Source organism: Podarcis bocagei, assembly GCF_964188305.1.
Source record: "Podarcis bocagei genome assembly, chromosome: 13".
Classification (NCBI taxonomy): domain Eukaryota; kingdom Metazoa; phylum Chordata; class Lepidosauria; order Squamata; family Lacertidae; genus Podarcis; species Podarcis bocagei.
This window is the reverse complement of record NC_138138.1, coordinates 27344617-27365095: the sequence shown is the minus strand read 5'-3', so window position 1 is coordinate 27365095 and position 20479 is coordinate 27344617. Positions and strand designations below refer to the sequence as shown.

Sequence of the window (20479 nt, the reverse complement as noted above, 5' to 3'; positions counted from 1 at the left end):
GTTCCTTGGGGAATGTAATGTTTGTTTTTATTTGGGCAACTGCTACCCCACCCATCAGCAAGACTGCTCCCAGGGTGGCTAACAAAGCATGGAAACAATTAAAATCAAATCAAACATAACAAAAGTGAAAATAAAGATCAAAAGGCCTGTTAAAAACAAAAAACAAATCTGGTGCCAGAAAACACGAGAGTTGGCTTTAAGCTAGTCTCTCTGAGGAAATCATTTAAAAAGAAAAACCTCTTGTAGATACAGTACCTCAAAATGGATGACATTAATGGATGCATAGCTTCAATATTCTTAGGTCGATTTTCGTATGTTGTCAATGTTAAATGTCAGAATTGTCTCCCCCAACTTCCTTGTGTAAATACTGACCTGTTTGCCCCTTCTGCTGTTTACCTAGGGCAATGCTAGTATTGGTGGAGGATATGGAGGGGGCTGAGCTTCCATTGCTGTTATGGCTAGTTTAGTTTGCCTTGTAATGGGGGGGGGGGGGCGGCAGAACGCCAGAATCCGTAGTCGGCGGCTATATTTTATTAGGGCAACCAAAAGTGCAAGTAAGTGTGACAAGCTTTCGCGTTCTCCAGAACCTTTCATCAGGGCAGTTGCTACACAATGTGCCAGGTGGTGAAGATTTTATTTTTTCTGAAGTACAAAAAAAAGCAAAACACTGCGGATTGTTTCGAAGCTTGTTTCTGGGTCTTGCACCTTCTTTCCGAGCCCACCCTAACCTTGCCTTAACTGGTCTTGCATCATTCCCCTCACCACCCCACCCTGCTATACGCCTTGCCACAACCGCTTTACCACTGCAGGGAGAAAGGGATGACGTCACCGTCGCAATGGGAAAACGTAATGGCAGAAGAAGCGCCGTTTCTGGCGGATTACGACCCCCCTCTTTTTTTTTAATGCAGCAGCCCGCGAGGGCATGGAGCACGTGATGCTGTTGCTGGGCTGTCCTCTCCGCCCGCCACTGGAGAGCCGCCTGCTGGTGACGTCGCCTTCCGCGGCCCCTTCATTGGGCGCGAATTTTCTTCCCCTCTTAAAACCCCTTCCTCTCTTTTTTTTTTGGTTCCTTTCCCGCCGCCGCTTCGACCGCAAAGGAGCCTGGGTAGCTCGGGGGGGGGGAGCGCAGAGCAGCGCGAGCATGTCGCTCTGCATGTCGGGAGCCGCAGTCCTTCCGCGGCCTCGCGCCTCCCCTCCTCGCTTTCCCGTCATTCCCTTTGCGCCGCTGCTGCCGCCGCCTACTTCCCCCTCATAAACGTTTCGCTTCTTATTTCTTTCTCGGCTACTGTTAAGATGGCGGACCGTCGGAGGCAGCGCGCCTCCCAGGACAGCAGCGAGGACGAGGAGTCCGACTCGCCGCCCGGCAGCGCGGCCCCTTCCCCGCGGGGCGCCCACCGCTCTGGCCTGGCCGTCGCGGGAGGGGGCGGCGGCAGCGGCGCTGCTGTTGACGCCGTGATCGCGGAGGCGCCGGTGACGGTGGGAGGCAGCCCGGCCGACTCGGAGTGTGTGAGTGTGGAAGGGAGCCTGGTGGGGAAGAGGAAAGCGGGGGGGGGGGGAGCTGCTTGGACTTTCTCCTCTGGCTGCACCCGGCTCTTGTCGGGGCCCGCTTTCACCGCGGGCCTCGACCCCGGAACTATCGGCGACATTAAAGCAAAAACGGCAGTGTACTTGCGAATGCACAGAGCAGCCCTTGGTTGTTGGTTTTTTTTAAAATCTCAACGCTTGCCGTTGAGTAGCCGTAGCTTGTATCCGGTTATCCTACGCTCAAACGGTGTAGTGTTTGGGAAAGCCTTAGTATCTCGTTCTCTGTTTCGGGGTTGTTGTTTTTTAAAATTGTTACGTAAAGATTGTTTTTAATGCCTCCCTTAGTTACAAAAGTGTTTCCGAGCACATTTAGTCGGATTTTTCCTCAGCAAGCTAGTTCTTGGGTATCTTTGGCCAGGATTCAAGAATTTGGAGGCCAAAGGATGTGCTTATCAGTCAAGCCTTAGTCCCGGTTATCTTTGTGGTTTTCCATCTGGGAACTTAAAACTGTTAGTTGTGTCTATGAGATGGAAATGTGCACTGTATTCCCTCGGTCTATAGTCATATTTTTAGAACCTGAGTATTTTTAGAACCTCTTCTCCCCCGCTAGGCTTTTCAAAGACCAGGGTGTCATCAACCACTTTCGTTTCTTGGAGTAACATTAATGTTAAGTGTGACATTTGAGGTTTTTAGCTAACAAGCTCCAATAGTCTTGGTAAGCAAACTTTGCTGTGATGTTTTGAAAGCTATAAAAACAACAATATGGTCATTGAAGCTGCTAAGGTTATTGGTCCATTTGCAAAGTAATGGTGGGGTTGGTGGTGGTGTCCAAATGGAGATAAAACTGAAGAGTTTGAAGCAGACAGCATTTGAAAGAGAGCTTTTAGGAATTAAGACACACCCTTTGCTGGATGGCCACATTAGGATTTACAGATGGCATGCACTTGGTTTTATTGCATTGGCTGCTTGTTTGATAGATCCACCAGGTCTTTGACTAATTATTTTGTTCGTACTGAAATACCAGATTGGTTCTCAGTTCTGATTCAGTTTTCCCCTGAATTAAGGTGGAATCAACAGCTAACAGCTGCAGTCTTGTTGTCATAGTGCAATGAAATAGTATGTATCCAGTGTGCTAAAATGTTGTACAGTGATTCCAAGCTTGGAATACCTGGTTTAGATTGCCAGTTGGGACACATCTACTGTGGTTGGGTGGGAATTGCACATCCTTCTGGATAGCATTTAGCAGCTGCCATGTTTTTCGTTTGCTTTCCTGACTCCCTTGTTCTTTTGAAGGTATGGCTTTCAAAGTTTGAAGCAGACCACCTCTGTAAGAAGACCTAAATGGTTGTGCGGGGAGACACAAGAAATAAAGAAAAATAGAAAGAGGGTAGCGTCATGTAACATGATCAAGCCTGAAAACATGAATGAGTAAAGGAAGTAGGCTTAGTAAGCAGAAATTGTAGGTCCCAACATGTTCCCCACATTAACAGCCCTTCCTTGGGGCTCTTTCTCTTTGCAAAGGAAGTTGTTGACAGTCTGTTGTCTGTAATACAGTGGTACCTTGTCAAACAAATCAGCTCCCAAATGCCGCAAACCCGGAAGTATGTGTTTCGGTTTGCAAACGTTTTTCGGAAGCCGAACGTCTGAAGCGACTTCCATTTGAGCGCAGGAAGGTCCTGCAGCCAATCAGAAGCCGTGCCTTGGTTTTCGAATGGTTTCAGGAGTCAAATGGACTACCGGAACGGATTAAGTTTGAGAACTAAGGTACCACTGTAGGCTTGTCCTTGCTTTCTAAAGGTGTGCTCACACCAGGCAATTCTTTTCCCAGCAGAGTAGGGAAAGGGCACCTTTCTGCCTCTGGAGAATGCCCTGCTCTTCTTCTCAGCAGGTGCATCATCTGCATGCATAAGCTGCAGCGGAAGAGCTATTTCTCTTGCCTGTCCAGTTGAGACACAAACCCAATTTTTTATTTATGAGATCGGTTGGTAGGCAGGGTTCCGGCTTGTTGCTAAACTGAGCCATCCTGCAGTCAGTGTGTTTTGAGACCGTGCAGTACATCCATAAGAAGTGAGTCCCCCTTTAAATGAGAAAATCACATTCCCATAGCCAAATCTGACTAAATAAGTGACTCCTTCAGAGATTTGGTGTGTAAAGCACTAGCTTTTTCCAGACAACATCTGAAGAAAATACATCCTAAAGAACCCTATGCAGCTGTTATTGTTAACACAAGCAATAAAAGGAAAAGAGGTGGATTAAAGCAAAAAGAAAAATAGAATTGGGCCAAGAGAAACAAAATTTTCTGAGGCTGCATAAATGTAATGTATTTAAGTGTACTGGATCTTGGCTACTAGCTACATCCCCCACCTGGCAAGACCCACGTAAAATAACTGAACAATATTGTTGCTGCTGTCTGCTTATATGATAGAGAATGTTGCAGTTTCATTAAAATATTCAGTTTTGTGTTCCCTCATCACATAGATTTCTTAACATATGTGTATTGCAATAAGCATTTTCATTTGTGTTCTTATTGAGGGTTATGCTGTTTTTCTTCTGAATCTACACTCATTACTCTGTATGGTAATATTTCTTTCTCTTAAAACAGGAAAGTGAAGATGGCATAGAAGGAGATGGTAAGTGATGTTCTCTCTTTTAGTTTGAATGATTGTGAATGGTGAGGCGTAGTGTAGATTTGGTCAGGGAATATTCTTAGAATTAATGTTTATTGTAATAGCATTTTTTAAAACAACCAAGCACAATATACATTTTCTTTTAAAAAAAATCAAGTTGTAATTCTACAAGGAAGATGTTCTAGACACAAGCCCTTATGCTTATGGTACTTTGGCCTGTAGGTAAATTCAGACATTTTTTGTAAGAAATGGACCTCATCATAGATGAATGGGTGGTAAGGTTTTCTACCAGAGTTTTGTTTGGCTGTTTGTTTTAATGAAAACACAGTGTGATGTTTTTTCTGCTATACATTCTAATGGCTTGGATATCTTATCAAGTGGTAAGACTTCCCCACATTTACCACTTGATAAAATGGTTTTCTGTATTTGTAATCTATGACATTTGTTATTGACTGAGGAGGGCATTCAATTTCCTCTACACACCAAGCTTATAGAATGTGGCCAGAACTGCCTTATTAAAGAACAGCTCAAGGGTTCCCATATCCACCATCACTTTGTGAACATGAGTGGACAGTGAAACTTCCCCTGCTTCACTGGACACAGGCTCTGTGGCAGTGTGAAGGAGCCATATATATATGCACTTCATTAGGATGCACTGTCCTAGAAGCTTCAACGGAAAGCTGAGTTTTGAGGAGGGATTTGAAGATGGGAATTTCAGCATTATGTAAGTGTTCAGAAGAAGCTGGAAACATAAGAAGCAGCAAAGCAAAAAAGTGAATATTTTACGGAAGCATAAGGCCAACAGATGATTGAGGGTGGTGGATTTTGAGGAGCTAAGAACAAAGGTAGGAGGATGTGGTGGTGGTGGTGGCAGAAGGATTAGGTGGGGCAAGGCCATAGTGGACTTTCAAGGGAACAGCCAGAACAGTTGAGAAAACATTGTAGGGATTAAGGAAAGGCTTACATGTCATGTAAGTGTTGAATAATTTTGGTGCAGAATTCTGAATTTAGGCAAGAGGGATGAAGTGACATTGGACTGCTACAGAGGAGATGGTTGCAGTAGTTATGAGAAATGGCTTGAATGTGAACCAGAGCTTTTTACCAAGAGGGCAGAGAAGCATGACCAGTGTATTTATAGTGTTTTAGATAGAGAAGCAGTATGTCTTGTTGGTGAATGGAATGTGTAAAAAAAAAGAAAAGAAAAATGAGTGTGCATCAAAGATAAAACAAGTGTTGTGTCTGTTAAGTTGTGTGGATGATGACTTTGTCAATGGATTGAGAGAGTATATGAGAACAAATTTTAAAGGGTTTGTCTAACCGCAAACAACTCTTCTTTATATTTAGCTGTTCTTTCTGACTATGAAAGTGCTGACGACTCAGAGGTGAGTTACATTTTTACTGGCAATTTCAAATATGTCTGTTGCCATTTTTCTGGTGTACAGTATTAACATGCCAATGAACTTTTATTTAGAAAAGGAACCTTCAGGAATCTGGGCCCTTGGATGAATTTGGGATGTGTAATTTTTATCTCCTTTGCCATGGAAAAGCAGTCCAACTTCTGCGTTTTGAAATTTATTACATGTTATCTATCCTCTGTATTCAAAGCATACCTTGGGGGATAGTAGACCTAGAAACACGTGCCTTGGATGCCTGTTTATCTTCTGCAGGTGTTGGGGAACCCATCAGGTTCCAAATGGTGGTTCACTTACATTAAACCATAATTATAAATAAACTGGTTTTGTGTGAGCGTGAGGAACACAGAACTGAAAAGTTCTTATTGTGCTCCTCCCCTACTTCTGAACTGCTGGAAACAAGCCAAAGTCTGGCTTTGTCATGGCAACTGAACTTGGGTTTGTGGTTTATTTCTCCCAAACAAACTATGAGCAGTAAGCCAACAACAAATGTTGGCTCTTCCTCGTGGTTCATTTCTTTTTAAACAAGCCACGAGCCCAGGTTCAGACATCACAACAAGATGGAATTTGGCTTGTTTCCTGCCACTTTAGCAGAAGCAGGGAAGGAATGCTGTGAGAACTTTTCACATTAAACCCTAGATTGTGTTTGCTAATAGATTGACTTGTAGAGCAAAACAGTTTGTATAAGCCTGTTCAGACAAAACTGTGTCCTGGAGGAAAAGATTTTTCGTAAAAAATAATAATCTTTAAATTGCTAGGCACCTGCACCAATTGAATCACATTGGATGTTTGTTTCAGGCTGAAGAGGGGGAATACAGTGAGGAGGAAACATCCAAAGTGGACCTGAAGCGGGAGAGTAATGAAACTAATGAGCTGACAAGAAAATCAGACAAAGGGGATGAAAAACCAGAATCAAAAGGCACTGTGGCAGGCGAGAGGCAGAGTGGAGATGGCCAGGTAAGTCTTACTAAATTCTGAGTATAGGTACTAAACAATTAAACTAAAAGGTGCCCTTTGTATTTACTTTTCAAGAAATAAATACTTAGTTTCATAACGTTCTAAAAGAAGCTTCCTGCATTTTTGTGTAATAGGCTAGTGTTAGGGAAATCAATAAAGGCATCAAATTTTAAACTGCTTTGCCTTTTTTCCACTTACACAAATGCAGTTAGTTATTTTCACCACTGGAACACGTTCCTACATTCTTTCTACACAGTCTCTAGCCATTGGTGTTGTCATAATTTTTTAGTGTTCTGTACAGCTGATATTTCTAACATATAACAAATCAGTACATACATAATGATACCCGACTGACTCATACCTGGAGTCAGTAGACCCATTGAAACAAATGACTTAACTAAAGTCTTCATTAGGTCTGTTCTGAATATAGCTAACATTGGACATTGTCCTTTTTCTTTTTTCTTTCTTTTTTTCAGTATTCCAATAGTGACATCACTTAGGAGAAATAGCAGCGGATCTAGTTGTACTTTATATCCTGAAATTTTCTCCATTATATATTTTTTTAATCTTTTCCCAACATTTTTCAGCTGTCAAACAATTTCATTGCAAATGATAGAAATATTCTCTCACATTTTCAGCAGTTCAACATACAATTCTTACTTTTCTTGCAATTAAGGGAACAGAATCTTGCAACAATTCTCTCTTAATATTCATACACAAAGAAAAAGTGTTGCTGAAAAGTCTCTCTCTAAGTGTATAGGTGTATACTCAGTGTATAAGTGTATACTCCAAATGTTGAGTCTACTTCACCATAAATGCACTTGTCCACACTTCTCAGCATCGTGCTAAGCGGATTGCTGTCCATGCAGGCACTTCTGTTTGCCTAATCTGCAGCACAGGGAGGGGAGGAAGTCATGCTGTGCTAGTGGAAACCACAGGCTTCGGCCAGCAGGGCTTGTTAGTTGAATCCCACTCAGCACTTTGAAGAACATTTTCTTATTTACTGGTTTTGCTTTATCAGTTAGATAAGAGAGGTTTCTTTTCCGTCAAGTTGTTTTTTCCTGAGTACTTGCATGATTTTTGGACAGTGTCTTATGGGGAATACTATCTTTATTCTCAGACAGCTGTTGTATATTTGTTAGCAATTTTATCTTCTGTGATAGCATTTGATCGAAACATTGTATGACGAGGATGGGTTCTGGAACACTTCTGGTGGGTTTCTATGTAGGCAGAAGACCAAGAGGCGCTTGCTTTCCTTTTTCTTGTAGGAAAGCACTGAACCAATTGAGAACAAGGTTGGCAAAAAGCTTCCTAAGCACCTGGATGATGACGAGGACCGGAAGAACCCTGCATACATACCTCGCAAAGGTCTTTTCTTTGAGCATGACCTTCGTGGGCAAACTCAGGAAGAGGAAGTCCGGTAGGTGATGTGGGCAGTGAGTGAAGCGAGGTGGGTTTGCAGAGCAAGGGGTCTCTTGGTCAGGAAGGGTTAGAAAGTTGAAAGAATGGCTGCTCATAGAGAAAATAATACAAGCTAATACAGGAAACTGGTGTTTTTTTTAAACTCTGTGCTATCGCCAATGTGGGACCATTTCTTAATGTTGCAGTTACAAGAACCTTGAGTGGCTTTGAGCAGCCATCCACTGGCGCATAAACCCTCAGGAAACATTACTTGCTTTACATAGTCATTTGACTGTTTCCTCTGAGTCTCATATTTCTCCTGGGACAGGCTTTATTTATTGGGGTACCCTGGTTTTAGTATTCCCTCTCTTGAGGCCCAGTTGACTTTTATTTTAGTGGCTTTTTGGCTAAATGAAGACCTTTATGTTTTGTCAGATTTTTGCCTGATTTGAGTTTTTTCCTTGCACTCGGTGCGTTTATATGACTCTGGTTTTAGTTTTTATTTGTATTCCACTGTATTAAGATCAGTACGTTTTCTTGTTTCTACCAAAGACCATAACAAATGCATTCTCCAACAAGCCAATACAATAATACAAAGATAATTCAATTTCAAACCTGGCAACAAAAGTAGGAATAGGAACATAAATTAGATCTCAACATCTGTTGCAGTACATTTTTAAATCTATTGTATTGAACCCCTTCTGAGGTCCTGTGTTGCTAGAAAGATGGGATAGAGCCGCTTTCTAAAAATATAAACATTAAAGCCTCACTGGTTCTTTCCCTTTTGTCACGCAAGGCCTAAGGGCCGCCAGCGCAAGCTGTGGAAAGATGAGGGACAGTGGGAGCATGACAAGTTCCGGGAAGACGAGCAGGCACCGAAAACAAGGCAGGAGCTGATTGCTCTTTATGGGTATGATATCCGCTCGACACACAACCCTGATGACATCAAGCCCAGGAGAGTGCGCAAACCAAGGTGAGGTAACAAAGACAAGAGTATGACTTGTTGTATTATAGTATTGGACCGGGGAGTGGGAGGGGATGGTGTGGTGGTGCAGGAACATTAATGATGTGGAACTCAGTTCTGTGCCCTGAATAGCTTGAGGAATGTGCTTCTGACCTGTAGCATCTTATCTCCATTCAGATTTGGGAGTCCACCACAGAGAGAGCCAGATTGGGCCAATGAACGGCCTAGTAAGCCGCCACGGCACCAGAGCCTAGAAAGTACTCCCGTGCCACCCAGGACATTCATCAACAGGAACTCTGCAGGGACCGGACGGATGCCCCCACCGAGGACTTTCCCAAGACCCGGTGGCTACAAAGAGACCCGTCCATGCTACCGTGCTGTGGATGTGAACAGCCAGCACACGCCTCGCTTCAGTGAGCAGTCAAAGCATGAGAGCAATTACCGTTCCAGGCGTTTGGAGCCCCTCCCGCCACGAGAGCCTTCTCCTGAAGTAGAGATTCCACACATTCGCAATACCCCTGTTAAAAAGGAAGAGGTGGTTTCGGAAAGCCCAGCAGCTCCCGCAGATGTTCTGCAGCCGCCACCAGATAGGCCAGTGGAGAAGAAGTCGTACTCCCGGGCAAGGAGGACTCGGACCAAAGCAGGCGAGACGGGGAAGTTGGCCGAGGAAGTCCCGCTTCCATTGGGGTTGACTCCTGCACCGCTGAAAACTACTGAGGTTATACCATCTCCCTCGCCAGCAAAGACTGGTAACTGGGAGGTGCCTGTTGAAGCCAGCCTAGATGGGCTCGAGCAAGACATGACCCAGTTAAATATGACAGAACAGAACTGGAGCCCAGGGCAGCCCCAGTTCATACAACCTCAGGGTAAGTGGCTGGCTGATGAACTGAAGCAGAGGGGGACTAGCTTTATTTATAATCCACCCCCATAGAGCAGTTTAGAAACAACAGTAAATCTAAGTTCTGACTCATCATCAAACAGTTAAAAATCACTCTAGCCAAATATGTATGTGGTTATTTCAAACTGCTATGTGATTCCTTAGCTGTGCTCTTTATTTCCTAGAATTTTGTTTTCTTCCCTGCCCTGCCGCGACATTTTCCTTTGTCCTCCTCCTAAACCTCACCTTCTTAAGCCCCAGTCTTCACTTTCTAATTATGTTCCCCTTCCTTGCTTCCCATCTTCTTAAGGCCCTGGCTCTTGTTTTCCTAAGTCCAAGTTGCTTCTGTCCACCACTATTTGTCTAGATGTTTTTGCTGCCCTGCTTTTCTTTAGGATCTGAGCAGCTCAATCTATGGTAACCAGAGTCTTTTAGGATCAAAGATCAGCAATAACCAAAAGCTCTTATTGCATCTCTGTGACATTGGGACATATCCACTCACTGGCAGAAGTCCCAACATCATTAAAAAAATTCAAACATACAGTACTAAAATCCCAATTGTTAATTTTTAGCCACTAAGTATTTGCCTAAACTGAGAGGACACAGGAGTTCCGTGACTGAAAACGCTATTCTGTGAAAGCTCCTCTTTCTGTGCTGATTTCTCTTAGAGATAATATCCTTCAGTTATTCTGAGAAATCACATTAAGATAAAGAAGAAAAAGCAGTTTCACAGTTCTGTAGGGTTCAGACTGGTGAGGACCTCGTATGTCAAACCTCCTCCAGTGTTTAAACATCATGCTTGCCGTTGCTGAACACTGCCCACGCTTTCAAAATTCAACTTTTTTTTAACTATGAAGGCTGCAAATGTTGCTTTTAAACACACAGAGATAGTTTTCCATCAGACTCTGCATTGCCTTGATGAGGAGAGAAGTAAATGAGCAGCCATGAGGGACTCTGTACAGCTCCGTTGTATGTGAAGTGCTCTTTAATGCACTGTTGAATAGAAAAGAAAAAAAGCTGGGGTTCACAGGGAAGTACCCACTGTAGGCTCAGCCAACTCAACCCAGTCCGCTGTGATAGCACATGAGGTTGGATGGAACTAAGGAGGTCTCTGACCAGTGCTCAAAGGCATGACCACCTGGGAAATGCGTGTACATCACCTTGGGTTCCATGGCAGAAGAAAAGTGGGATATAAGTGTAAGAAAATAAACTTCTCGTTGAGGCAGAGGGGGTAGGTTCTGCAGCAGTTGGTGCCATCTACCAATGTGGACATCCTGTTATGAGCCCTTGTGTTCTGTAACGTAGCCCCAAATATACTTCATTCAAAGATTTGTAGTATGGTTACGAGGGAGCAGATACAGTTCATTTGAAGAGACATATAGGCCTGCCACTTGGCCATCCCTTCTTTTATCAAAAACGGCACCTGAACTTCCATTTCATTATGGACCTTATTGCACATCTGAACATTCCTCTGACATTATTTGGTATCAAATAAATCTTTTTCATTATTAGTACGAAAGGTTAGAGTCTTAGGAGCTGACTGCATTGGTTATTCCGCTTTGCAGTGCAGTCAAGCCGTGAAGTCTTCTAGATCTGCGGCCGTAATGAGTCATAGGTGACATATTGACCTTACACATGCTGAAATTTTGTGCTCTTCGGACCTTCCCTCTGCCACGTTTTTCTCTCTCCCTCTTCCCTCTCCTCCTTCCCGCACCCACTGGAAAACGTGGCAACCAGCCCTGCTCACACGTGGGTACTTGCCACTTTCTGACTTGTATACCAACTTACACAAATATAATTTTCATGTCACTTAATGCCACTTCAAATGTAATATTTAGTTCATGAATTCATCAAAGAGTCAGGTGATGAGAGAGCATGCACAAGAGCTTGTCCTTGAAAATAGAAATATTTACTTTATCTGCAGAATTTGGTCATTCTTTGTGGGGATTCGTGGGTTTCTGTAGGGCAGATTTTGAATAGGTCTAGACATGCTTTTGTCTATCCAAATATTATCATGCCAGATTTCATTTGAGTTCTTTCTAGCACTCCTTTTTCTTATTTAATGTACCTTGGAATGCTCAGAGTAAAACAGATTACCTGAGCAGGTTGCCTGTACACAGCTGCTCCATGCACACTTCCTCAAAATTGACTAGCACAGGCATGATCTTAGTCTACTCAGGCATTACAGCTGAATCTCTCTTTAATGTTCATTCCTATCACACTTGTATTATAAGGATTCTAAATAGTGCAATAAACTAGAAAAACCACAAAAGCTATCAAAACACTTGCAGCAAATAATATCAGACTGGAACCAATGAAGTGCAGTGTTGGTTTACAGAAACATACAAGTTTTGTAATTATCTGCAGTGATTATGAACAGTCTTATCTCAAGTCTTAACTCATCTCCTGTGAATTCTGCTTGGAGGAGCGAAAGGGCCCGCCTTGACTTCAGAGTGGGGTGCGGGAGAATAAGCTAGGGGAATAGATTGCAAGACAGGAAGACTATCTGCAGGTACTGTTACATATTTTTAAAACTTGTTTTCTGTCATGAAGGCTTATTCTCTGTTATAAAGGAAGCTGAGGTTTGCAGGATGTGACAGTACTGGTGTTGTGAGTGAAATCTGTAGGTACATGATGTTGCCTCCTGACCTACAGTATTAGAGACAATAAGTTGCATGCACATCTTCCTGCTCTCTCTGCATCTTAGCAAGTATTATCTGTTCTCATTTTCATCTTTCCTCAGGATCCTCCTTAACCTGCTGCCTCTTCCTGGTTTCTTTCTAATGTTAAGTGTAAAATAGTAATCAGCTTTGTTGCTGTTTTTCCTTTTACTCCCTTCCCAATAGGTATTCCTAACCAGATGCACATTGGAGCAGCCCCACCCCCTCAGTTCAACAGGATGGAGGAGATGGTAAAGTCCTGTGCCTTTTTCCTGCTTTTCAAGTGGTGGGTCTGACTGGCTACCAGAGGATAGGCGGAGGCCCTAGAATTCTCTGTAGAGTGTCCCTGCAGCATTTGGGGGAAGTTACATAACTTGAGTCTGGCTGAGCCCTTGTAGTGGGTTGAATTTGAACTGATTGGATGTTGTTTACAGAGAAATGGGGGGTAGGCTGTTGCCATAAAGGGAAAGGGCCAAAAGCAGAAAAGGTGTTGAGCACCACCCAGTACCTCTAGGAATTGGCAGAGTAAGATGTAAGTGATAAAGTACCCGGTTAGCTGCTGCTTTTCATTTAACTCTGATGACTAGAAGCCTAAAGTGAGCTTTGATTCTCAGGTTTCTGAACAAGTTACTCTTTAAGTTCTGAACAGGCCTTAAAAATGGGAACATCCCAATTTGCATGGGCAGGAGCAGGGTGTTTCATTGTGACATTCTTATATGAACTGTGACTACTCTTGTGCTTTTTCAGGGTGTTCAGGCAGGCCGTGCAAAGCGTTACTCATCGCAGCGTCAGAGGCCTGTCCCAGAGCCTGCTCCGCCTGTGCACATAAGCATAATGGAAGGGCACTACTATGACACACGTGAGTGCATGCTGCTGCTTAAAAATCTCTGGGTTGCCTGTGTTTTGTACTACTATAAAACTTGAGTGGGCTACAGATGATTTATTCAGCCTTCCACCAACAGTGTTGTAAGTGCTCCCTCAAGTAAAAGTGGATTAATTTGTACCAGAATAACACGGAAATACGAATTGCTAATTAAACAGCATGAAAATAACAAAGCCCTTTTTAAATTCCTGGGTGAGGGGAATCTGAAGCTGAGTCTCCCCAGTCCAAAAAAAGAGGAAATTTCCATTTTACTTTTGTTCAGACACCACTTCCGTTAATAAGGAGCATCTCCTTATTCACCCCTGAACCATCTCTAAAAGCTGATGTGGCTAAACAGTTCTTTGCATGATTTCACATGTTCTTCCCCCTGCCTTCATGGAAACTGGCTTCTTTTTACTGGGATCCCAGTGTGTTTACTGTTAAGCTACCAATGTGTATGGAATAAAGGTCGTATTTGGTGGTTTATCATTACAGTACAGTTCCAGGGACCGATCTACACTCACAGCGAGAATCCTGCCCCGCTGCCTCCCCAAGGGGTGATTGTTCAGCCAGAAATGCATCTCTCCCATCCAGGTAGGGAATTGCTTCTCGCATCTCCTCCTGTCCAGGCATTTCTCTCCAACGCAAACCGGTGTGAGCTCTGTGAGACAGAAATGGGGAGAAAAGATAATGGGGCAATCATATAGGGTTGATGGTTACCTTAAGCCTAAAACCAGGAATATTGGATCAAAACCGTTTCCCCCTTCTCTCCCCCTCGCTCGTTGCTTTATAGTACCAAATGGCATCCTTGGTACAAAGCCTTCTCTGTTCCGTGAAAAAAATTGGCACCACGCTGAAGCTTTGGATTCCATCTGTGCCATTCTGCTGCATTTGAAACCCTGTTGCAGATGTGTGTCAGAAGACAAAAATCTAAATTAGGTTTAGCTAATGCAGTGATGGGATGGAGAGATTGTTTTGCTGATCCTTCTGGGCAGATATGATGGGGGGCAGGTGGGCAGATGTCATAAACTTATTACTTGTCACCCAAAGCGTCTTCAAGTGATTTACATTGGGAAAGAAATACATAAACACATTATGCCATTGGGGGGGGGAGGATCGTATAATATTTTTTCCATACAACATACTGTATTGGGGAAAGAAACAGAAAACCAGTCCCCTGTGATAGAAAATATTGGCAGCACACTAACAACGAACAAAACAATGCTCCTACCCACTAACCAACAGATAAAAGAAAAGCTCCATGCTAGCACTCCCCCTCCATAGCCCCAAAAGCATTCATGTCAGCCCAGTGATTTTTTAAAATCTCCACACCCCACCCAGAACTCTTGGATCATAATGAGCTTCTGCGTATTGGGAGTTAGGGGTGGATCCTCCAGGGATGGTCTGGCGCCTCCCCTCCTGCCATTATCAGGGGTCCAAAAAACAGACCTGCCTCATCGTGTTTTAATAGCATACAGATTTGCCACAGATTTGTTACAGCCATATCTATACTCAAAAGAGCTAAGACATTATTTTAGAAGATTACTGATTCACTTTTTAGAAGAGGAGGGCATTCTGAATCAGGTACTTGTTCCCATCAGATTCTGGAGACGATGCTTTTTTTTACTTCTTGCTGCTGTGGGGGAAGCCTTGCCCACTTCATATCCTGTCTTAGGCAAGAGAGAAGGTTTCTTCCACAAGTCTCTTCTCACAGCTGGCATAATTATTTGAATCCTTCCTTTTTCTCTTCCCACGGCTGCCATTTTCTTCTGGGTAGGAAAAACAAAATGAAGGAGAGAACATTTGAGCTTAATTGGATTTAAAAGGAGGGATTCTCTGACCATCTGCAAATCACAGGGATTTTACCCTCCAGGATCAATCCTCACAAGCACAGCGCTGGGGCATTGCACAGAGATGCTGCAGAGGACTTGTTCGTGCCATCGGATGGGCACATGAATCCTTCCAGCAAAACGTTTCACTTAATGGAGCAGATTGTAATCCGCTTCAGCACCCTTTCCCTGTTGCGTTTTTGATTTTAGAAGCAACTGCCTGACTCTTCTTCTCTTCTTTCTCTGCCAGGGTTACATCCACACCAGACACCAGCACCTTTGACCAACCCTGGTTTATATCCTCCTCCTGTCTCCATGTCGCCGGGACAGCAGCCGCCGCCTCCCCCACCGCAACAACTGCTAGCACCGACCTACTTCTCCCCTCCCCCTGGAGTGATGAATTTTGGCAATCCCAGTTACCCCTACCCTCCAGGACCACTTCCGCCGCCACCACCTCCCCATCTGTATTCCAACGCTCAAGTAAGTTTGTTCTCGTCTGGGCTTTAAGTCTTTAAACACCGAGATCTAAAGCGGCAGGTGGCAGAGAGACAAAGCATCGCTAGGCACAGGCTCCCCTCCTAGCTGAGCAGGCTTTTGTCCTGTCTTTAGGGCTCAGGCAAAGCGAGAAGTGTATGCAGCACGTGGTACACTGACTGCTGCTCACTGTTGTAGCAGATGCACACTGGGTACTTCTGGGTATTCCTCTTGCTAGTAATTGCGTTGTCAGAGGCAGCTAAGCCAAGCAAATTCGAAAGTATCTTTGATAGAAGAGATTTCATGCTGTGGAGGCAAGACCAAACAAGTCTAATAGCCATGGAACATGACGTTCCCTTTCCGTGTTTCCTTTGGCATTGGCCTAAAAGTCTGGGTATTTGTAACTTACCTATTTATCTATTAAATTTATATACTGCTCTTCATCAGTAGATCTAAGGGTGGTTCACAACACAAGCATACAAGGTACACAATACATAATAAGAACAACCCTCCCCACCCAGTGTTAGAAACTCAGATATATAAGCTAATCTTCAAATGGCACCTTAAACCTAGATTACAGTCGCCATAGCGGAATGTCTAGGCAACTTTCTTTGCAGTGAGTATTATTTTTATTTATTTATTTATTTATTTCATTTATTTCATTTATTTCTATACCACTTTATATTTTAAAGAAAAAAATTTCAAAGTGGTTTACACACAACACATCAAATAAAACAACCCAGAATAAAACGAATTCAAGTTTCAGGGAAAAGATCCTTCTCTAAGTGACTCTTGGCTTTCTCCATATTTATTTACCTACTTAATTTGTAGAGCTGCCCCATAGCAGAAGTACTCTAGGAAGCCAGCATGGTGCAGTGGTTAAATGTCAGACTAGGACCTAGGAGTTCAGGGTTCAGATCCCCTCTCAGTCATGAAGCTCACTAGGCAATCTGTTTTATAGTTGGTTGATGCTGTGGTTTTTCTTTATTTACTGTACCTTGCCCAGAGATCAAGCTTGGATGAAGGGGGGGGGGGGCTTCTTTTTCTTTTCCTTTTTTCCTTAAATGTCGGCTTCCTATAATTGGACAAACAATGTTTCTTTTTAACTCTTTCAGATGTGTTTCTGTGATTGATTGATTTATGTGTGTGTACTTTGTATTTAAATTAGTGTGTGTGTGTGTGCGCGCATGCAGCTATGATGTGTAAACAATACTGTGGGTGTTATAACAATATAATATGTAATATTATCAAGCACTTTAGACCATGCTTCCTCAACCTCGGCCCTCCAGATGTCTTGAGACTGCAGTTCCCATCATCCCTGACCACTGGTCCTGCTAGCTAGGGATCATGGGAGTTGTAGGCCAAAAACATCTGGAGGGCCGAGGTTGAGGAAGTCTGCTTTAGACTAACCCAATGGTTTCATTTTATCTTGGTTTGTAGGCCCAGTCTCAGGTGTATGGAGGGGTCACCTATTATAACACAGTCCAGCAGCAAGTGCAGCCCAAACCTTCACCACCCCGAAGAACTTCGCAGCCTGTCACTATCAAGCCGCCACCTCCTGAGGTATCACTTACCCTCCCCTGATTCACTCTGTGTGATCATTTGTGATCCCTAGAGAGGGAGTTCGCCATTCATAAGACCCTCCTTGATCCACAAGAGTGGTTTGTGAAAGTGGGGGATCTCTGCTTTTGTGTTGTTCTGATATGTTGCAAACTCTAGATTCTCGTTGCAGGTTGTAAACAGGGCTCCAGTTAACATTTCTAAACGCTATTGAAGGTGAGCTTAGATGTTAAGATCAAGGTGTCATTGGGACCCTGTTTAACAAAAATAAACATTCCCGCTGATAAACCCAAACTAAAAATTCCATCTTTTTAATGGCAGCTTTACTATATGAGAAGTTACTTCACAATAAAGCTGGTTTCATTTTTCGTGTGATAAGGGGGCGGGGGAATGCACCATTATTTACTTGATTTAAAATAACCCCTTTTGGTTGCCTCTTTGTTTCTGGGTCAGTGAAAAGGCTGTTGGTATCACTCCTCCACCACAAAAAACCTATGCTGGAAAAATTAACAAATAGCTGTAAAAATAATTAAAGTGCAAATGTCAAGTACATAAAAAAAGTACCAAGTGGGAGAGACATTGTGTCCCTCGCTCTTTTAGGAAATACTGATCTAGAGCAGTGGTTCCCAGTTAGCTAAGTACTGCAGACCCCCTGTTTTTCAAAAGCCAAGTGATGGACCTCCCACTTTTGAAAATGTTGAGGGAAATGTGTGTGTTATCAGTAGCCAGTTAACTTCTGGCTGGTGAAATTAACTGTACAGGCCTCACTCTCCCTTGAGCAAAATAAGCCTGCGACTGGGTGGTACCACTTCAGACTGCGGATGGGGTTCACATGGTGCAGTGCGTTTTCATACAAAACCATTCGCCAGATATACAACCAGTATGCCAAGGGAAAGCCTGAGCAGCACCCTTCTCCCCGGTCATTCTAGTTATGGAGGAGTATTTTTTTCCCCATATTGAAGAGCATTCCACCTTGTCAGCTGCACCACCCGCAATCTGAAATGGTATAGCTCAGGTCAGGCGCAGTGAGAACAGTTAAAAGAGTGTCAGCAAGGGAATATGGCTAATTCAAATCATACACATCCTAAAGCTGCTTAGTCTCAGGATAATCTTCCTGAATGAATGACCCCCGAAGGGGAACTTTTGACAGTGAGAGTGTTTTCCTTTAAATAACTATTCTAGAGAGAATCCCCTTGGCTGTCTGGTTCAGGGGTGGGCAGATTTCAGGCTTGCCCAGTTTACTTAGTTCTTTAATAGAACGCGAGACCCGCAAATTGGAGCCTGATGCACAAGACATATACTTAAAATAATTTTGAACTCAGGAATTTGTTCTGAATACCAAAACTGAACAGAGTTTACAGTCCCTCAACACAGTAATGCACTCTTGGTACCCCTCTCTGCTTTCTTCATTTCTGCAATTTAATTGGTATCGTTAAACAGTTGGGAGTAAAAAAGGCCAAAGAAACATAGAATCACCCAGAAATCTGACAGTTGATCCTGCCTGACCTTCTAGCCACTCCCAAGTAATTTTAATCTCCTGGTGTGTTGGTAAAAAGTCATGCCGTTATAAGGTACAACAAACAACAAGTTTGTGTAAATAGTGAGAAGACTTGTGGGTAGCCATTGGAAATGGAACTGTTTGGGCAGAAGGAGATGTTCTGGGGAGTGAGCAAGACACTGATACCACAGTAAACCATGGCCTACACTAACCATAGTTTAGAACCCAGTCAATGGTTTTAGTTTCCATATGAAAGAAGCAATCTCATGGTATAAAAGGGAAAACTAGAGCCAGATGGAACAGGCATAAGGGTGGGGTTAATGATCTTTCTTGGCCTGGGGTAGAATTGTTCAGGCATGGCAATGCCAGTTCCTAAGCCATGTTAATGCCAGGTCTCTGCTTTCTTTCCCCCTCTTGTTTCTGTCTAGGACAGCAGAAATGAGAAATCCAAAGAAAGGAACAACACTTAAGGACGCTGCACTTTGCTGGTTTCAGTAGAGTAACAGAGCTGGCACCTGTGGCAGGCAGAAGATGGCTCCTTTGTGTGAGCTTTTCCTCTCCTTTCCATTGGTAATAGGTGATGTACATGGATGCAGGCCCTTCTGCTGTGCCATACCATGCCAGTATCTTGATCAGGGGCCAGATTGCCCACCAGGAGGGCATCAGTGAAACCACATATCTTTACAGTCTCTCTCTCCCATCTTGGGACAAAGAGACTGTACAAACATTGTTGGATGTAAGATTTCTCTGCTCACTGAGAGCAAAACCGTTCTCCACATTCTTTTCCCTTCCTCGTTTGAATGTTTTTAGGTGTCAAAACTAAAACTACCCAACTCTTTCTTAACGTTAATTTGAAGAACCTGACTTACTTTATTTCTATTCTGTTTAATTGGTCTTGTTAACGTTACTTGAGTTGTGTGGCTTATCTTCTCCTTGGCTGACTTTTTCCAATAATATGATTTAAAAAATAAGTCATAATAGTTGTGCAAACTCTTGTTATTTTCTTGGATTAAAATTATAGAGGAACCTGGAAAAGGGTTGCCTTGTCTGAAAGCAGTAGTTGTCTTTTCTGTTGCCACTTTTTTTTTTTTAGGAGAAAGACTTTAATTTAGAATGAGCCCCAGTGAGCATTTGTCTGCCGATCATTTAATCGTGAGCTGTTCTGACCCCCACAGTGCCAGGAAATATAATGTACCCCCAAGTGGACGAGGGTAACCAGGCCTATATGTGTGGTTGGTAGCCTGTAAACACCATTATTTGACCCGACCTCATGTGTCCTTCAGAAGGTGCAAGAGGCCTTCGTCCGCCTCCTGAAACAACACTGAACCTCCTTTGGAGCTCTTGAAGTGACGGCCTGCAGGCTTTCACCCTGTTTGCCCGTACATTGCAGCTTAGATTTTGCCTGCCGGGCTGCATGGCTTTCACCAAACGCCCTGCATTTCCTACATATTTCTAATTCACTTGCAAAACTGCACTAGGAGGACAAAGCTTAAGTGGTCAGCCTGTAGCCACTTGTGCTGGAGCAAGATGCCCAGTACTAGCTGGACCCTGGCACAGTGAGCCATCCCCAGCCGGTCTGCTTTTTCATGCATGTGTAGCTTCCTACTTGAAATATCAGGGTCTGTGTTTCTTTTTAATTTGATAACCCATCTAATTTAATTTTCAACAAGTACAGCTGGCATTTGAAGGAAAATCCCTGTATGTTCTAAGTGTATTTGCTTTTCCTCTGCCTTAAGGTTTGAAATGTATCCGTTTAACATATCGGTTTTGAAATATTAGACCTAATGACACTGTGATAGCTATTTTTTGTTAATAAATTTGTTTTGTTCCTGTT

At 43.3% G+C, this 20479-nt stretch overlaps 2 protein-coding genes across 4 annotated transcripts in view; both read left to right on the top strand.

Moving 5' to 3' along the window:
- The window catches only part of MSL1 (MSL complex subunit 1), a 26232-nt gene extending 19815 nt beyond the window's left edge, over positions 1-6417 (top strand). The window contains exons 9-11 of the transcript XR_014001798.1: positions 4127-4154; positions 5496-5533; positions 6362-6417. The gene's annotated coding sequence lies outside the window, so the exon portion shown is untranslated. The remainder of the gene's footprint in view (positions 1-4126; positions 4155-5495; positions 5534-6361) is intronic.
- CASC3 (CASC3 exon junction complex subunit) lies at positions 1133-20479 on the top strand. 3 transcript variants are annotated; one of them, XM_081168659.1, is made up of 14 exons: positions 1133-1506; positions 4127-4154; positions 5496-5533; positions 6362-6520; positions 7789-7940; positions 8718-8894; positions 9063-9751; positions 12609-12673; positions 13170-13281; positions 13780-13878; positions 15364-15593; positions 17028-17150; positions 17307-17363; positions 19074-20479. In XM_081168659.1, the coding sequence occupies exons 1-13, from the start codon at positions 1294-1296 to the stop codon at positions 17340-17342; spliced, it is 2121 nt and encodes a 706-aa protein (XP_081024785.1). In that variant the 5' UTR covers positions 1133-1293; the 3' UTR covers positions 17343-17363; positions 19074-20479. The 3 variants fall into 3 exon arrangements, with proteins under 3 accessions (XP_081024785.1, XP_081024784.1, XP_081024783.1); XM_081168657.1 differs by having other exon boundaries at positions 1134-1506; positions 17320-17363; XM_081168658.1 differs by lacking the exon at positions 17307-17363.